The following is a 19,937-nucleotide window of genomic DNA, read 5'->3' on the forward strand; positions in this document are numbered from 1 at the left end:
GATAACTGTGGTGTGATGTATTATCCTGTTGGAATTTGAACCTCCCGCCGTTTTTCTGGGGGAGGAGAGGGGATGGGGGTTAGATTAGTGGAGGTTGCTGAATTGACCTATCTTCCCACTAAAATCCACCATCTTGGATGGCGTCCCAGCCACCATCTTGGATGACATCATGAGCTGTTGCCAAGTCTACATGCTGCGATCTTGGATGACGTCATCGTTACCATTTTTGATACATTTAGCAACAATGTAGAGTGGCTCAGAACTGCTCTTTCCCCAGCACTTGCATCACATAACCACTCTTTCATATGATGGTCCATTGTTGGCATATAATGGTACCAACGCAACATCAACTGTTGCAGCATGACACTGTAGTTTCTCAATGGGCTGGGCTGTTTTGTTTTGGCTCGTGTAGCAACATGCTATGGTACAGTGGCGCCGGGATTTCAGTGTGTACCACTAGACAGATATGCGTCTGAAAACAGACAAAAAATTAATTATGTAACTGCATTTGTTCGAGATGATGCCAAAAACTTTATATTTATCCCACTAAAGTAAAAATTCATTAAATGAGAATTTGAATTTAGCAAAAAATACCACTTGGAGACCTCTGGAGACCCTCACATTACTGACCAAAATTAACTCTTCATTCTACACTTTTTTTAGACACCAAATATTCTTTTGTATGTGCTGTTCTTCAAGGATGCCAAGAAGAAATGCTGGAAAACATACTTCAGTTTTCATTCTGGAAAAAAAATCCTTATTTACAATTTGCATTTATGCAAAACTGCATGAAACGTATCATAATACTAATATGCAACACATTTTACTTATCCATAACAGTGTGATATTTGTATCATTAATAAACATTTGATCAGTATAAAAACATAATTTCAAACAGAAAATGATCAACGAGTATCATAGAATTAATGTTACTATCGGAAACTATGTCTAAAGAGGAATGATATCTGGCAAAATGGACCTTATAGTTCTGATCTCTTGGAATTTCCCTTTCGAAGTGAATTACTACGTTTCCAGATGCTCCGGTATCTCGTTCATTATATAATCTGAATTTTAGTTATTTTATTGCCCACTGGTCATTTAAGTTTTGTGTGCAAACCCAATTTCTCCACATAAAACATAAAGTTTGTAAGCCCATTATTTGGTGTGTCTTTCATGTACATCCTCATATGGTACTTGATTTGGTTGCACAAATTTGTTCATCAAGTGACAAACGCTTACACGTTGTAAATCAAAGACATTTTTTGTTCATTTGATCAATTGTAGGTATAATTATGTACAATTTGTCTTGATTTCGGTTATCAGGATCTGAACGCTTCGTATTGTCATTGAAATGCAAAGTTGTCATTAGACTCTCAAACTATTTTTCAGATATTGCATGTTTTACTAGCTCAACACCAGTAACATCATTCCAGAGTCCACGAACAGCGGTATGAGCAGCCAAAGAGCAAATAACGCATATGCCTATAAATGCATAAATGTCATGAACACTGTAATTACATGTTTTGTCTGGGTTTTTCTGAATGCTGTGAAGATTAGTTTCATCTATAATTTTGGCCATTAGTTCGTCATTAAAAAAGTATTTAAAAACTGATGAGGCATAGACAACTTTAGCATTAATGGGGGCAGTGTGGTGGTTTCTTTGAATCTAAATAGGCCATTTACAAATAAGCACTCTTTTTTTCCTAGTTAGATTTTTCTACATCTGCGGATGTTTTTGAGAAGCTTGTTGTAGTGGTATATGAGCAACAAGTTCATTATTATCAATCTTTCAGCAGTATCAGGCTCAGTATCAATATCTGCAGATCCCAAATCATTCAGAATTATAGTAGGATCTTCATTCAGATTCAAAATCCTACCCATTTTCTGCGTCTGACTGATATTCTAGGGCCATAAGTTCTTTGTAAGTCGCCACATTGCGTCGTCCATTTTCAAATGGAGAATGAATCTATCACAACACACGAACCAGTACGGGAAACTAAAAAAAGCAGAGTTAAGGAATCACAAGTTTCTCTTCGTTCGCATGTGGGTAGAAGCATTATTGCGCTCTGTTGCACATGTGCAGACAAAATTGGTTGATGTAGTAATTATGTATGTGTTAGCAGCAATACAAGCTGAATTGAACAGTGTGCACTCCAAGGTTAGAGAAGCACTGTATATTTTTTATGTTTATTTGTTCTTGCTTGCAACTACTAACAACACACACCAAAAAAGAGTAATGTGTGCCAGATTGACAAAGCTACACGGAGCAAGACACATTGTTGCGTTATGAACTCAGTACCTCATGCCAGTAGCAGAGTCTTTCCAGTTACCTTCGTAAAACATCTGTGTCCATTGCGTTAAAGTTCTAGGACAGCTTTGAAAAGAAAGTTGAAAGTTCGCGTAGCGTATCTGCAAAGCATTACAGTAAAGGGTTAAGTGTATACCAACAAGGGGGCCCATGTCAGGGGGCAAAAGGGGCTACAGACCTCCTACCTCTCAGGGAAAGGGAAAAGTATAATGTAGTCACGTGTTTTTCTTTCAGTAACACGATTTGAAAGTCTGTATTACGCAGGCTCTAAACAGTGTCGGAACTGGAATTTTTTATGGCTATTTACAGGTTGCCATTCGCCTTTCAAAACATTAAAAATAATCCATAGCCCCAGGCCTACCTCCCTCCACCCCCCCCCCCCCCCCTCATAAACTGTCTTATCGGCGTCCTTGTATATTACAGTGTGTGAGAATTAGCTGATGAGATGTTGATTTACGTGACTGAATTACACGCCATGTGTGTTACACGTATGGGCCGCGCCAGAGCCGAAGAATGAAGTCAACGCACTCGACCTGAACGTGGCGGGGGACGTGCTGGCAACGGGAGGCAAGGACGCCAACATCCGGCTGTACGACCCAGTGACTGCGGTCGTAAGTAACAGTTCGTACCACCCAGACACTACTGTATACAAGGAATAAAACAAATCTGTCTTAGAAATTCTCTAACACGATAGTGGACACTTGTTGAGTTTCCAGTAAGTTCAACAAATGACACTATCAAGTTAGAAAACGGTTTCCGTTAATACGAGTAGTTACCTATAGCTGAAATTTCACTGGACTTAATTAACTATTTAGTATACGTACAATATCGATAAAATTTGAGACCTATTAGATGCGGACGTAATTGAAAATTTTACATCTCAGATACATTTGTACTAACTAGGAAAATATTTCATGCTGAACTCAGTGGTGGCTTGTAACACTGGAACGTCTTTGCTTCTATTAAAACATATTTTCACAGCTGATGCTGCCGCCCAGCAACAAATAACAAACTCCCTGCAACATTCTGTGTCATGCCGCTGCGTAGGCTGCCTTCCACTACACAACACAAACGTTTCGATTTGGAATGGTACCGTAATTGGGAAGCATGGACTTCTGATGAATAGCATCGAACTGTGTTCACCGATGAACCTCGTTTCTGCACTATTGCGGATGACCATTGTCTGCCAGTATGGCTGTGAATTGGGAAGAGATCTCTTTCCTCCTATGTTGTGGAGAGCATAGAGGTATTGCTCTTGCCGTCATGGCGTGAGGAGCCGACGGGCATGACTTCAGATCATCACTGACTATAATCGAGGGAGCGCTAGCGTCACAACAGCTTGTCATGGACATCTTGAGCGCCCATTTATTGCCTCTCATGCAACAGTATCGTAGTGCTAGTTTTTCAGCTGCAATTACTCGTCCACACAAGCGTTTACCGGCGTGATATGTGGCTTATGAGCAGCCGCTCGGCCATGAAATCCAATTTTTCTCACCTCCCGCCTAACTGTCATAGTACTTGCAGTAGATCATGATGCAGTTTGGAATTCCTGTGTGATGGTCTGGATAGATGTCTGCCTATTGCACGCGACGACGCTCTTCAACTATCGGCGGTTTCTGCCAGTCAACAGACGAGGTCGGCATGTACGCTTTTGTGCTATTCCTGTCCCAAATGCTACATTGGTCAACTAAAAAATATTTTAACGACTTTTTTCTTCGTAAGAATTTAATTTAGTAGTTTTTAGGGTCCCATACCGCAGTCGATAAAAACGGAACCGTTACAGTATCGCTTTGTTGTCCGTCTGTCTGTCTGGCCTGTCTGTGTGTCTGTCTCTCCGACTGTCAAGAATCTGTTTTCTCAGGAATGAACGGAGGTATCAAGTTGAAATTTATGTCACGTACTAAGGTCTATGTTCTCTTGGGGCACGAATATTGAAGTTTCTAAGTAAACGCTATCAAAAGGTACGCCCATTTCTGTCACATATTTTGATACTCGCAAATTCACTCACCAAAACGTAAAAGTACTTCCTGAGGACGTAAAGGGAAAAACCGAAAGTTATTAATTTGTAATTATATCACACGAGAAAAATTCTTTGTTATTCTCGAAAGTCTTGGAATTCCGGGACCGATATCTAGGCGATATCGATAACAGGTAATCAAAAAAATGGTTCAAATGGCTCTGAGCACTATGGGACTCAACTGCTGAGGTCATTAGTCCCCTAGAACTTAGAACTAGTTAAACCTAACTAACCTAAGGACATCACAAACATCCATGCCCGAGGCAGGATTCGAACCTGCGACCGTAGCGGTCTTGCGGTTCCAGACTGCAGCGCCTTTAACCGCACGGCCACTTCGGTCGGCAACAGGTAATCGCCGACACAGTGTAACTGAGGCGCAATAAGGGGAACCAGCCCGCATTCGCTGAGGCAAATGGAAAACCGCCCTAAAACCATCCACAGGCCGGCACACCGGTCCTCGATGTTAATCCGCAGGGGGGATTCGTGCCGAGGACCGCCTCGCCTGCCTCTATGAACTATTTGTGCGAGCAGCTCGAACGTCAGTTTCGTCCTAGAGAGAGTATTCAGGGTATCAACAACGGTTGTTGTCATACTTGTCCAAGGAGGGGATACAACGTCTTTATGACACCCTTCGCAACCGAATCAGTGCATAAATTTAGGCCGGAGGCGTTGCAACATCATAACAGTAAATGGGCTCATACTGCCGAGTCCTTTGTAAATTCGATTGATACTGTAATCACTGAAATATCATCACACACACTTTCAACCCTTGAAGTTCATTTCCGTTCTTCCTGCCTTTCTGCATGCTTCACTTTTATTTGTCAAACAGCGTAGTTAGAGACCACGAAACGTCTATCAATGTTACACAAGGCTGTGGTACTGAAGCCCCTTCATGAAAGATAGATCTCTTCCAAGATTATTCATTCAAAATTTTGTTTTCTCTTTAAAACCTTGTATGTCATTTTTCGTCACCAGATTTACAGCAATTACTACTGCTATACTATTACTGCTACTGCTGCTGAGGTTACTGTTGCTGATAAAAACGTTGCGCCATTTACATATAAAATTCCCCGTATTTAGTAAAATTACCTCGTCAAGAGAGCTGTCTCATTTCGACAAATTGTAGATCGGTGGTGACATTACAGAAGGGAATGCTTCACTTCCTAGTAGAAACTGATAAATGTAGATCGACTGAAATTAAGAGATGGAGATATGTCAGTTATTGGTAATCGATCTCAAAACGTGGGCTGGAATTTTATGGCAAACAGAGGGATACAGTAATTTTCTTGGGAGCCAGGTTCATTCCGCAGGCCAGCTGTAGAAATGTCCACTTTCTGTAGTTTTTCCTTATCAATCTATAGCAGCATGAGTAAACACATCCGTCAACAGGTTGTTGAAATCCTAAATTCACATTGGAATATTTATCGTAAGGATAACAGGTTTATTGCTAATAGCGGCGGCGTTTTTATTGTAGTAAAGAATTCTATAATATATATCTAGAGAGGTTGTGACGGTTCCGAGGGGACTGATGACCTTAGCTGTTTAGTCCCCCTTAAACATCCCAACAACCACCACCACCACGGTTCCGAATGTAAATTAATCTGGGGGAAGCTAAGCATCAAAGATCAGTAAAAAATAGTAATCAGGTGCTTTCATAGCCCACTTGAGTCGGGGGCTGTGGTGAATTTCGTTTATAATGTTCTTGATCATGCCATTGTAATAGTGAGTGACTTCAGGTTGCCAGGTGTGGATCAGGAGAGTCTTGCTGTCAAAACTGATGCCTGAGATAGGGATCGTGTGACGTTATTCTGTATGCTCTTCTGAAAATTACTTCGAGGGGATAATTAGACAACCAACTAGTGAATGTAACATTTCACACCTCCTAGAAACAGACACACCTTAACCTATCGAATCAGTTACTATTTTGGCAAGTATAATAAGATTATGATAACAAGTATGTCTACGAGTTTCAGAAGCAATTTTAAGTAAGATAGAAAAATATTTACGTTTAGCAAGAGTGACAGGATACAAATTGTAAAATATCTGAGTTGTCAGCACCAAATATTCAGTGCTGAGGACGAAGATGTGTGGCACATGTGGAAAAAATTCAAAAACATCTTTCAATATGCTTTAGATAAATACACTATGTGATCAAAAGTATCCGGACCCCCCAAAAACATACTTTTTCATATTAGGTGCATTATGCTGCCAGCTATTGCCAGGTACTCCATATTAGCGAACGCAGTAGTTATTAGACATCGCGAGAGAGTAGAATGGGGCGCTCCGTGGAACTCACGGACTTCGAACGTGGTCAGGTGATTGGGTGTCACTTGCGACATACGTCTGCACGCGAGATTTCCACACTCCTAAACATCCCTAGGTCCACTGTTACTGTTGTGAACTGGAAACGTGAAGGGTCACGTACAGCACAAAACCGTACAGGCCGACCTCGTCTGTTGACTGACAGAGACCGCCGACAGTTGAAGAGGGTCGTAATGTGTAATAGGCAGACATCTATCCAGATCATCACACAGGAATTCCAAACTGCATCAGGATCCACTGCAAGGACTACGACAGTTAAGCGGAAGGTGAGAAAACTTGGATTTCAGGGTCAGCGGCTGCTCATGAGCCACACATCACGCCGGTAAATGTCAAACGGCGCCTCGGTTGGTGTAAGGAGTGTAAACATTGGACGATTTAACAATGTAAAAACGTTGTGTGAAGTGACATATCACGGTACACAATGCGGGTATGGCGAATGCCCGTTGAACGTCATCTACCAGCGTATGTAGAGCCAACAGTAAAATTCGGAGGCGGTGACGTTATGGCGTGGTCGCGTTTTTCATCGAGGAGGCTTGCACCCCTTGTTGTTTTGCGTGGCACTATCTCAGCACAGGCTTAGAGTGATGTTTTAAGCACCTTCTTGATTCCCACTGTTGAAGAGCAATTGGGGGATGGCGACTGCATCTGTCAACAAGATCGAGCACCTGTTCGTGATGCATGGCCTGTGGCGGAGTGGTTACACGACAATAACATCCCTGTAATGGGCTGGCCTGCACAGAGTCCTGACCTGAATGCTATAGAACACCTTTGGGATCTTTTGGACTCACCGACCGAAGTCGATACCTCTCCTCAGTGCAGCACTCCGTGAAGAATGGGCTGCCATTCCCCAAGAAACCTTCCAGCACCTGATTGTACGTATGCCTGTGAGAGTGGAAGCTGTCGCTAAGGCTAAGGGTGGGCCAACATCGTATTAAATTCCAGCATTACAGATGGAGGGCGCCACGAACTTGTAAGTTATTTTCAGTCAGGTACTTTTGATCACATATTGTAGGACCGTTACTGTTTGCAATATTTGTAAATGTTCTAGCAGAAAGGGCTGTAAGTTCTTTAAGACCGTCCGCAGATGATGCGGCCGTCTATAAGAGAGTGGCAACGCCAGAGGACAGTACCGATTTGCACAACAACCTTAGAGGTTTGATGAATAGTGCAGGCGCTGGCAGCTGACTGCGAACGTAAATAAATGTAACGTACTGCACGTAGATATGAAAAGAAGTTTATTACTGCACAACTACGGTATTGATGGCAAATTGCCGGAAACAATATCTACCGTAAAATATCTAGGAGTAACTATCCACAACAACCTTAAGTGGAATGAGCACATAAAACAAACGTAAGCAAACCAGATGCCGGACTGTGATTCGTAAGGAGAATATTAAGAAAACGTTATTCATCCACGAAGGAAGAGGCTTTCAAGGCGCTTTTCCACCCGTTTCTTTAGCATCTTTCATCATTCTGTGACCCTTACAACAGATAGAGAAGATCCGACAAAGAGCGACGCGTTTAACCACGGGATTGCTTATTGGGATCGAGAGATTTACAGAGATGTGCGATAAACTTCAGTGGCAGACGCCACGCCGCGCGGGTCAGCCGTGCGGTCTTGGTCGCCTTGTCACGGTTGTCGCGGCTTCCCCAGTCGGTGGTTAGAGTTCTCCCTCGGCCGTGGGTGGATGTGTTGTCCTTAGCGTAATTTAGGTGAAGTTAGTTTAATTAATGTGTAAGCCTAGGGACCGATGACCTCAGGAATTTGGTCCCATAGAACCTTACCACACTAGGAGCACACGCCACAAGACCATCACGGACAGGTTTACTATTGAAATTTAGAGAGAGCACTTTCAGGTAAGAGTCGGACAACATATTACTTCCTCCAATATACGACTCTCGTATTGACCACAACGAGAAAATTCGGGAAATTAGAGCCAATATAGAGGCGTACCCACGCGACGTCCGATAATGGAACAGGGAGGGGGGCATCAGTTGGCAGTACCAGAAGTACCCTGTGCCACAGTCATTGGATCTCGACCAACGCGAGCAGGAATGTCGCGATACGATAAACCGCAATCGCGATAGGCTACAGTCCGACCTTTATTAAAGTCGGGAACGTGATGGTACGCATTTCTCCTTCTTACACGAGGCATGCGAAGTATGATGCAGGTGTATTAATGAAGTTGTAGATGTCGTGAAAGACTGAGCTTCACTCCTCAGAAAAGAAAAAATATTTCGTACCTGAGAAGTTGTCCGTGAGGGACAGAGATAGTAAAATCTTCTTTGGTTTCTTGTAAATGATTCTAATCATTACAGTAGAGGGAAGGATGAAACCAGGAAGGGAGGATGGATGATTAAGGTTACGGGCCAGGTCATAGCAGACGGGATTGGGGAAGGATGGAGAAGGAAATTGGTCTTGTGGTTTCAAATGAACCAGCCCGGAATTCGCCTTAAGCAATTTAGGGAAATACGCGAAAATTTAAAACTGGATCAATGGACAGGGATTCGGGCCACCATCCTCCAGAGAAAAAGAGTCCGGCATCTCACCAATGCGCCATCTAGTTCGATTAAAATCCGGAGCCAGTAAATAGTCAACCTCTTTGCAGTAGCGCCAAATGTACTACCAAACAATTCGCTAAACACTGCGGGACAATTCATTTTGGTACTGGCGGAAGTAAGGCTGTGAGGACCGGGTGTGAATCATGCTTGGGTAGCTCAGATGGTAGAGCACTTGCCCGCGAAAGGCAAAGGTCCCGAGTTCGAGTCTCGGTCCGGCTGATGATGGCTCTGAGCACTATGGGACTTAACTACTAAGGTCATCAGTCCCCTAGAACTTAGAACTACTTACACCTAACTAACCTAAGGACATAACACACATCCATGCCCGAGGCAGGATTCGAACCTGCGACCGTAGCGGTCACGCGGTTCCAAACTGACGCGCTTAGAACCGCACGGCCACACCGGCCGGCTTCTCGGTCCGGCACACAGTTTTAATCTGCCAAGAAGTTTCATTCTTATAGTTCGGAAACTGGTACACATCCAAATGTTCTGAAAATGAATGGCGTAACCTATCCTAAACTTGTTGTCCAGCAAAGGTACGAATGAAACTGCTACCCCCAAATTGAAGTGTGTCAGTCCATCGTGCATCAGCGGTCTCGCATGGAGACTGGCGGGTGAGACGGTGGCCATTGCCTGCAGCTGACGGGGGAGCTGTGTTGGCGCCTCGAGGACCACGTCCTGGAGCGGATGCCCCACTTCCACAGGATGCGCATCTTCGCACTGCGCTTCCACCCGCAGAGCCGAGACCTCTTCCTCTCTGCTGGATGGGATGACGTCGTCAAGGTCAGCACCTTTCTCTTTTATTCTCTCACTTCTCTCATTTTGCTTCCACACTTGTGGCCTGTTGTGAACGTAGTAAATGAACGCTACTAATAGTTCAGCCCAAATATATACAGTAGCAGGAAACTGTTTTCCTGCTATGGTTGAGATGTGGTAACACAATAAGAAGTAACTAATGACTGTTATTAAGAGTATGTTACACTACCGGCCATTAAAATTGCTACACCAAGAAGAAATGCAGATGATAAACGGGTATCCATTGGACAAATATATTATACTAGAACTGACATGTGATTACATTTCCACGCAATCTGGGTGCATAGATCCTGAGAAATCAGTACACAGAACCACCACCTCTGGCCGTAATAACGGCCTTGATGCGCCTGGGCATTGAGTCAAACAGAGCCTGGATGGCGTGTACAGGTACAGCTGCCCATGCATCTTCAACATGATACCACTGTTCATCAAGAGTAGTGACTGGCGTATTGTGACGAGCCAGTTGCTCGGTCGCCATTGACCAGACGTTATCGAGTGGCGAGAAATCTGGAGAATTTGCTGGTCAGGGCAGCAGTCAAACATTTTTTGTATCCAGAAAGGCCCGTACAGGACCTGCAACATGCGGTCGTGCATTACCCTGCTGAAATGTAGGGTTTCGCAGAGATCGAATTAAGGGTAGAGCCACGGGTCGTAACACATCTGAAATGTAACGTTTACTGTTCAAACATCCGTCAGTGCGAACGAGAGGTGACCGAGACGTGTAACCAATGGCACCCCATACCATCACGCCGGGTGATACGCCAGTATCGCGATGACGAATACGCGCTTCCAATACGCGTTCACCACGATATCACCAAACACGCATGCGACCATCATGATGCTGTAAACAGAACCTGGATTCATCCAAAAAAATTACGTATTGCCATTCGTGCACCCAGGTTCGTTGTTGAGTACACCATCGCAGGCGCTCCTGTCTGTGATGCAGCGTCAAGGGTAACCGCAGCCATGGTCTCCGAGCTGATAGTCCATGCTACTGCAAACGTCGTCGAACTGTTCGTGCTGATGGTTGTTGTCTTGCAAACGTTCCCATCTGTTGACTCAGGGATCGAGACGTGGCTGTACGATCCGTTACAGCCATGCGGATAAGATGCTTGTCATCTCGACTGCTAGTGATACGAGTCCATTGGGATCCAGCACGGCGTTCCGTATTACCATCCTGAATCCACCGATTCCATATTCTGCTAACAGTCATTGGATCTCGACCAACGCGAGCAGGAATGTCGCGATACGATAAACCGCAATCGCGATAGGCTACAGTCCGACCTTTATCAAAGTCGGGAACGTGATGGTACGCATTTCTCCTCTTTACACGAGGCATCGCAACAACGTTTCACCAGGCAACGCCGGTCGACTGCTGTTTGTGTATGAGAAATCGGTTGGAAACTTTCCTCACGTCAGCACGTTGTAGGTGTCGCCACCGGCGCCAACCTTGTGTGAATGCTCTGAAAAGCTAATCATTTGCATATCACAGCATCATCTTCCCGTCGGTTAAATTTCGCGTCTGTAGCACGTCATCGTCGTGGTGTAGCAATTGTAACGGGCAGTAGTGTACAAACGGTACCTAACTCTGGTACAGTCAATGCATGGCACTTGATATCCTATACTTAATACAATGATATCTAAAATAACGTTTCTCTCTCTTGTCAGTCTCTGATCCTATCACTGTAACTGGCTCAGTGAATATTGTTCAATAAGTAATTCTACATTTTTTTCTGATAGCTGGTTGGTTTTATTCAGGATTCCAATACACTGAAGCCCAATTTTTTAAAACAGTTGCCGTTCAACGTGACGCCCTTACGTCATCTTACTGGGAGGGCCTGTATATCCGCATGGTACCACTCTATCAGTTGACGTCAGAGCCAAAGTCTTGCTACCTCACAACCTCTCCATCATCCATGTACTGCTTGCCTTAGAGTGCATCCTTCATTGACCGAAACAGATGGAAATCGCAAGGTTGGACATCCAGTTTGTAGGGTGGATCCCAAAGGTCACAGCTTTGAGTACCCCAGTTGGTGGACGAATGTGTCAGCACTAGCAACGGAGACATCCATTTGTGCAGCGAGGTGTTTGATTGTGATCCATCGATCACATCGAATGAGAGTGTCCGCACGTTCCAACACAGCAGAAATTACCGCTGTGTGCAGCTGGTACGCACGCTGGAGATCAGACAAGTTTGGGCGATCTTGTTGTGACGATGACAGACACCCTACCGAAAAACTCACGTGGTTTTGTTCACTACCAAGTCTCCTCAGCACTTATGAATATTTGCGATGCTCTGGTTTTCTGCTAAAAGAAACTCAGTGACAGCTCTCTGCTTGCAACCACCTCCGTTACAGACGTCAATTTGAAGGCTGCGTGTAGCACCACCAACTATCTGAACTTCTTGAAATTATAGGGACTGAAGCTGGAATATTCCACACCAAATTTTCTCAACGAACTTGTCCGAGAAGAAAACCTGTGCTGCATTGCTTATTGAACACCGCCGATAATATTGCGGACACTTTAGGTTGTTCCAAGTTTACGACAAATAGCCACTGCTAAGTCGAAAGGTAGCCTTCAGAGTACTGTACTGAGCTGATTGCAGGCACTGAAGTAAACTCTCTAACTGCTGGTGTGGAACTGTCTGGATGTCCGTATCACGTTTTGTTTTGGTGGTTGTTGTCAGAAGAATTTCCATCTCTGCTTGTGTGAGATGGAAGAAAAGAAGTCCGAAGTTGATAGTGTTTTTTGTTGGCTACTATCCACTCTATCTGTGGACGCACACGACTCGCTGGAGGAAGTGGTTCAGGTAATTGGCCGTGCCCTTTCAAAGGAATCAACCCAGCATTTCTCTTACATTTATTTAGGGAAATTACGGACAACCTAAATTCGGTTGGCAGGACAGGGATATGGACCACTATTATACCGAATGCGAGTCGACTAAACTGTGTCCGGATACTTTTGATCACGTAGTTAGCTTGGATGGCAGTTGGTGATGCCTCATTCCATGCTGCTTCAGTTCTGTTTCAAAGTTAATCAATTGTAGAAGTTTGCCTGGCAGTCTGTTGGCAAGCCACACTTTTTTAGTGAATGAGATGTTTGGTAAACGTGCTGGGCAGAACAACAGGCGATCACCCGCTCGTCAAAGTAGGTTAGGAGAACAAGGGAAACATCTGTTATCATGTCGAAAGATAACGTTATAGAGACCTCAAAAATGGTCACAGTCAACTGCATGAACTTTTAAGAATTGTAACTGCTGCTGTCCGAATTACCAGATATTCTCAACAGAGGTGGTCGTACTGTGTGTGCAATGTGACACCAAAGCAGTATGCCTGGTGCTAGTCCCATATAACAATAACGTATAGAGTCTCCTCATACGTATAGACGACGCAGCAGTTTCCGACCGATGATGTCCCACAGTTGCTTCCCTGGAAACAGATCTTGTTGTCGTGCAGGGTAAGGCAACACGTCGACACTCCGTAGAGTATGTTGGATTACAACAACGGTATGTGGCCGAGCGTTATCATGTTGGAAAACACACATTGAAATGCTGGTCATGAATGGCAGAACAGCAGGTCGAATCACCAGAGTGACGTAGCATTCTTTCTCTGCCTCGTGATGACTGGGTGTTGTGTGATGTCCTTAGGTCAGTTAGGTTTAAATAGTTCTAAGCTCTAGGGGACTGATGACCATAGATGTTAAGTCCCATAGTGCTCAGAGCCAATTTTTTGACGTAACATTCGCAGTTAGGATGCGTGGGATAACGACTAGAGTGATCGTGCTGTCATACAGAACTGCACCTGCAGACCATAACTCCATGTGTAGGTTCAGTGTGTCTAGGAAGCAGACACATTGGTTGCCGGCCCTCAACTGGATTCCTTTTAACCAACACATGGTCATCACTAGCACTGAGTCAAAACCAGCTTTCATCAGAAAACATAGCAGGCTTCCATCTTGCCCTCGAATGAGTACTTGCTTCACACCACTGAAGTTGCAGATGATGGTGGTTTGGGGCCAGTGGAATGCCCACTGCAAAGCGTCAGTGTCCTTGAAGCAACCGATATGTAACAGTTCGCTGTGTTGATATGGTGCCAACAGCTGCTCGAATTGCTGCTGCTGATGTCGTATGCTGTGCCACAGCTATACGCCGAACACAGCAGTGCCACATGGCCATCTGGAGCTCGGTTTTCCTGAGACTGTACATTCCCTTGGCCACCGCTGCCAGCAGTCATGTACAGTGGCTACATTCCTGCCAAGTCTTTCTGTAGTATCTCACAAGGAACATCCAGCTGGTCATAGCCCTATTACAGGACCTCGTTCAAACTCGGTGAGGTGTTGATGTGGCGTCTTTGTCGATGTCATGGCATTCTCGTGTAACATCAAATCACCACGTCCAATCTCAATTGTAACTAACGCCCATAACCGTTACAACGTGTATAAAATGGAAACGTGATTCGCTTTCTCAAAGTGGCGGTACTAGCGCAACTCTTATGTGACTAGCGCGAAATTTGAATAAACATGTAGAAACACGACTACATTTTTGTCTGGCGACCTTTCTGGCCAATGCAGAGTTTTGATAGCTTGAAGACAAATTCTCACCGTGTGGGGATGGGCATTATCTTACTGAAATGATATCATAGGTTGGCTTCCCATGATGGTATATATTATGCAGGGTGGTCGGAAATTCCCGTTACAAACTTCTAGGACTTGTAGTGGGGAGTGAGTACATAGTAGTTTGAACAGGAACCCATGTTCAGAAACGTACCATTTCCGTGCTACAACATTTGGAAACGTGTTGCTAATACGACCAATTTTACAAGTAGTTGACTGGGCGTGATCCAGTAAATCACTTGTTTTACAGTTCCACTCATTAATCGACAATGAGACTGCTCGTGGACTTGTTGACGGGTTCTCATCAACGTGATGCACTAACGGCTCTTCCAGTTCGGGCGTGTGGGGCCTGCCTGGAGCGCCACAGTCGCGCCTGCTGCTGGTGAAGATACCCTTTCTCGAAACAGCTGCGTGATTGTGGCGAAAAGGGTACGCGATGTAGTCTTAAGTTGTGGAGAAGTATTTTGATAAAGGCGACGAGCAGCTCTTCCATTGCCGTGAGCTTCGCCATTCAGGAAGATCATGTCGGTGTTTTCTGCAAACCTGTACTCAACCATGTTGCTCCAACACTGACAGACGCGTGAATGAGGCTCAACTAGGTCAGTGAGGTAGGATAGGATGTCAAATGACGTCAGCCGATCTGACGTAAGCACCCATCACTATGACTAGCCTGTTGCAAACCTACCTAGCAAACATGTTTTCAAACGGTTGTAGCACGAAAACGGTACGTTTCCCGACATGTGTTTCTATTAATATTACGTACTCACTCCCCTCTACAAGTCCTAGAAGTTTGTAACGGGAATTTCCGACTACCCTGTATATATATAATGCGTTGGTACACCTCTGGCCATTATGCAAGCAGTTATTCGGTTTGGCAATAATTCATGGAGTAGCTGGATGACCTGAAAGATACTGTGCCAAATTCTATCCCATTGTCACCTTAGCTCAAAATTCCGAGATTGTTGGAGGTTCCAGCCCGTAATACTCCAAAGGTTCTCAGATGGGGAGAGATCTGGCGACCTTGCTGGCAAATGCAGGGTTTTGTCAGCTTGATGAAAAGCTGTACAAACTCTCAGTGTTTGCGGATGGGCATTATTTTACTGAAATGATAACATAAGATGGCTTGTCATGAAGGTCAACGAAACGGGATATAGAATATCGCCGACGTACCGCTTTGCTGTAAGGGTACCGCGGATGCCAACCAAAGGTATCCTACTGTGAAAATAAATGGCATCCCAGACTGTCAGTCCTGTTTGTCGGGCCATATGGTGGGTGACAGTCAGGCTGGTATTCCACCACTGTCCAGGCCCTCTCCAGACACGTCTTTGACCTAGAATGTCATTGCCTGGAGTAGAATTGTCTTCACTGATGAGTCTCGGTTCAAACTGAGCCCTGATGACCAGCGAAAACGTGTCTGGAGACAACCTGAAAGTCGTCCGCCACAAGAACCGACAACCAGTAGTGATGATCTGGGATGTCACGACTTTTAATAGCAAGACCACTCTGGTTGTCATCTAAGGCACCATCACAATACAGTGGCATGTCGACGATATTTTACACACCATATAGTTGCCCTTTATGGCAAGCCATCCTGGGCTTACATTTCAGCAAGATAATGCCCGCCCACATATGGTTCTTGTGCTTGCCAAACCCTGCCTGGGCCAGCAAGGTCACCAAATTTCTCAGCAACTGAAAACGTTTGGAGCTTTATGCGCAGGGCCCTGCAACCACATCCGGTTTTTGACGATCTAGCGCACCGTGGACCAGCATGTTATTTACTTGATCAATTTGTGAAGTTCTTGAATAAATCATCCAGTTTTTCTGAAATTGTGCTCATTTGTTTGTCTGTACGTGTACGACACATCTACCGATTTCCGTCACATAATTATGGTTAATTCCTTTGCGGACCTTTGTGACGCCACCCTGGGGCTAGACGACACATCAAATAGTAAGGTGGCGACACTTGCGGAAAAAAGGCCAGAGCTCAGAAGTTCATGTGACGTGTAAAGTGGGTTAATGTTGTCACACAGGCACCAAATTTCACCACAATTCTGCTCAACGCCACCGTGAACATGTCACACGATAGGAAGGTCTTCACAGCCCCTCGTACTCACGTTTCCCCCTCCCCCCTCTTTTAACGCCTCGACGATGAAGATCAGAACCGCGACACCCAGTGTTGAAATCACGCTGTTTTCTTATACGTGGCAGCGTAAAACATTTCAGATGCACTGCCACTCAGAATCGAAACGAAAAGGCCTGAGAGGCTGTAATGTAGCACGTCAATGAAACCTCCCCTTTCCTTGGGGCATTGGTTTCCACATATTTCGCGGTCGAAAACGACAGTTCGTAGTGCGATGAGCAACAGGAAAACGATCTTGATAACCTTTGGCACTCTTGACACCTCCTGAGCGATTCAACCCTTCTCGACGGACATCACTGGGCTGAAACACGTTTGAACTTGGTCACACTCCTTTGGAGCGCAGTGTGACTGAAATTTTTACTCTGGCGCACCGGGTGCATTACTAGGCACAGTTCAAAATTTCGGCGAAATTTAAGCGCAGTCCGATGCAACATCGGTTCCTTACGTTTTATCAGGGCTCCTGTTTCATGCCCTGTGGGGCATAATCACTGAGGAGTACGACATTGATACATGCGTAAATAAAACAGCAAAGGGTCCCTCTAAGATCCTCACTTCGACAAAATGCTAGCTGACTCCCGCCCATATTTATTGAGGGTTTTAATAATGTGCATTTACAGAGAAAACCCGTCAATTACCTCGAGGTGCCTGGAGAAATGCAACAAATTGATGCACCTCCAAGGCCAGTTTCCTGTCTGCAGGCGCCTAGGAGTATTTTTTAGGTTTTTTCAAACTTGAATGCATCGGAATGTGACGCAATAACGCGATTTAGAAAAAGTGAGTGTTTAACTTTGTTGCGTAGTGTATATAAGACAAAGACGGACCTGTGACAAAAGTGACAACGATGGTCTATGACTTCTCGTTGCCTTGAATCTAAAACATGTACGAGAATCACGAGATGTGAGAGTGTGGATAAATGAACTGGTTATCTATGAGAAGAAATCGATGAGGGTGACATATGGAAGTTTGAGTCAGTCCAGAGAGCATAGTCAGATAGTCTAAGTGGCAGGCGACCGCTCATGATAAGAGGAAATTCCGGCTTCGAATCCCTGTCTGGTGCAAATTTTCGAAATCGTTTTAGCTAGTACATGTATACCTATTATAGATAAGTCCAAGTTCAGGAATAAACGTCGGTTTTTTATATTAAATTGTTTGTCTAGACTTCTCCTTCACAACTATGATGCGTTGTGATCAGTTATCGTTGTTTGGCGGTACGAATGGGTATAACAGATTCATGTTACGCAATTGGTCACATGGCCAGTGTCCCAAGTAGTTCTTTTTTTAGATATATATTTCTATAAAAACTTCTGCCTCAGAACTGAATATCTTGTTGTAGTATAATACTGAGTGGAAAAAGGCGTTACTAGTTTTCCAAAATTAAAGAAAAATCACATAAACAGAACTAATTAGATGGAACCTCAAACTACTGACAAGTCAAATATCTTCTTACAAATTTTGTTATGAATATAAACAGCACTTGCAAACCAGCAACGCTGGAATTCGCTTATTTCATTCATTGTGTTCATCGTCGGCAACTCCATGTTGGAAAACAGGACAGCAGTTGGAGCTGTGAGAAGACAGGTTGGGCGGTAGCTCCGTCAAATGATGAGCACCATTGGAGGACTCTAGCTAACCAGTTAAATTTTCGTCCTTCTGTTGTTCGCAGACAGTGACAACAGCACTGGTTTAGCAATCAAAAGATTTAGCGAATTTCAGCTCAGGTCAGTGATGTGATATAATAACTTGTATTTGCTACTGTGTATTGTAGCAAAAGCTACGCAAATCCAACCAACTGCGGTATGTCATTGCTAGACGCATAGGAAGGATTATACCGTCGAGCATTATGGGCAGTACGAGACAACTAGTGTGAAATTTTGCGTTAGACGTGGTAACTATGAGATTCCTTTCGCGGACGCGTCTCGGTTCAGACTGCAGTGTAACTACAAACGTGATTCCAGTGGAGTAACAGGACCTGTTGTCGTCCACATAACACTAGTGAAAGGAATGTCTTCGGAGAAGCCACGGTCTTTGAGTCGGGTATTACCATCATCAGGGGCAAGAACAGACCAGCACGTCTCTCATATAGAGATCATATGTATGATGCGTTTTGCGTGACGTTGGGCCAACATAATAGTTATTGATTTCATATAAGAAGACGGCACAAGGGTCGCCTCACGTGCGAATATTTTCAACTGCAAACACTCAAAGTGTGGATTGCACGGTCGATGTGGCCATCGCTTCTACCCAGATGTTGGTGGTCGAAGTCAACAAACAGATAAAATACGAGGGGCGTCCAGAAAGTAAGTTACGATCGATCGCCAAATGGATCGACTATAAAAATCCGATAAAGCTTTGCACAGATGTGTTGGGCAGTGTCTCTAGTATGACCCCAGGTAACATCACGTCGCTCTTCTCATTTCTAAGCTCACAGTGAGCGCGTAAAAATGGCTAGAAAATAGTGCATCCCGCCAAGTACGAGGGCCTGGTGAGAAATTTCGCCTAAAGCTATGCAGCCATCATTACATAACTGTCGTGCTGTTTCTTCTTCAAGATAATTCTCAACCGCATTCTGCAGGGGCAATGAAGATCCTCCTGCATCGTTTTCAATTGGAAATGTTTGATTACCCACAATACAGCCAGTAATTGTCTCCCTGTGAGTTTCATCTCTGGTCACATGAACCGCTGCCTATGAAGACAACATTTTGGCACAGACAACGAGCTGTAGGCCAGCGTGGAGAATTGGGGGAAAGCACTGGCGGCTGCCTTCTATGATGAGGGCATTGAAAAGTTGGTACAACGCTTCGACAAATGTCTAAGTCAGAACGGCGACTACGTAGAGAAGTAGCTCGAAGGTGTAGCTAACTGTTACAAATAAAACATTTCTGATATTCACTGTGGTTTCCATTTCGCGATCAATCGGAACTTACTTTGTGGACAGGCCTCATAGTTTTTGCACTCTGCAGGAATGGATGTAATGCCTTCAAGCTCATTAACGCTAGAACTCACTTGCATTTCCTGATAATGTTCTTCTTTGTTTTTTTTTCCTGCTATTTCGTGGCTTTGGCTTTCTATAATTCACAGTATATCTGTCAAAGCTGTCCCTTAAGCATTATTTATAAGTACTCATCCATTTTTCCCTTTTAATGATGTGTAAGATATTATAA

The 19,937-nt window shown here is 44.3% G+C and overlaps 1 protein-coding gene across 1 annotated transcript in view; it reads left to right on the plus strand.

Annotated features, from left to right (window-relative positions):
* Positions 1–19,937, plus strand: part of LOC124614523 — an 80,682-nt gene that overhangs the window by 42,720 nt on the left and 18,025 nt on the right. The window contains exons 2-3 of the mRNA XM_047142954.1: positions 2,813–2,919; positions 9,849–9,992. Of these exons, the coding sequence (XP_046998910.1) occupies positions 2,813–2,919; positions 9,849–9,992 (251 nt within the window). The remainder of the gene's footprint in view (positions 1–2,812; positions 2,920–9,848; positions 9,993–19,937) is intronic.

The sequence above is a fragment of the Schistocerca americana genome, chromosome 1, assembly GCF_021461395.2.
Source record: "Schistocerca americana isolate TAMUIC-IGC-003095 chromosome 1, iqSchAmer2.1, whole genome shotgun sequence".
Taxonomy (NCBI): Eukaryota; Metazoa; Arthropoda; class Insecta; order Orthoptera; family Acrididae; genus Schistocerca; species Schistocerca americana.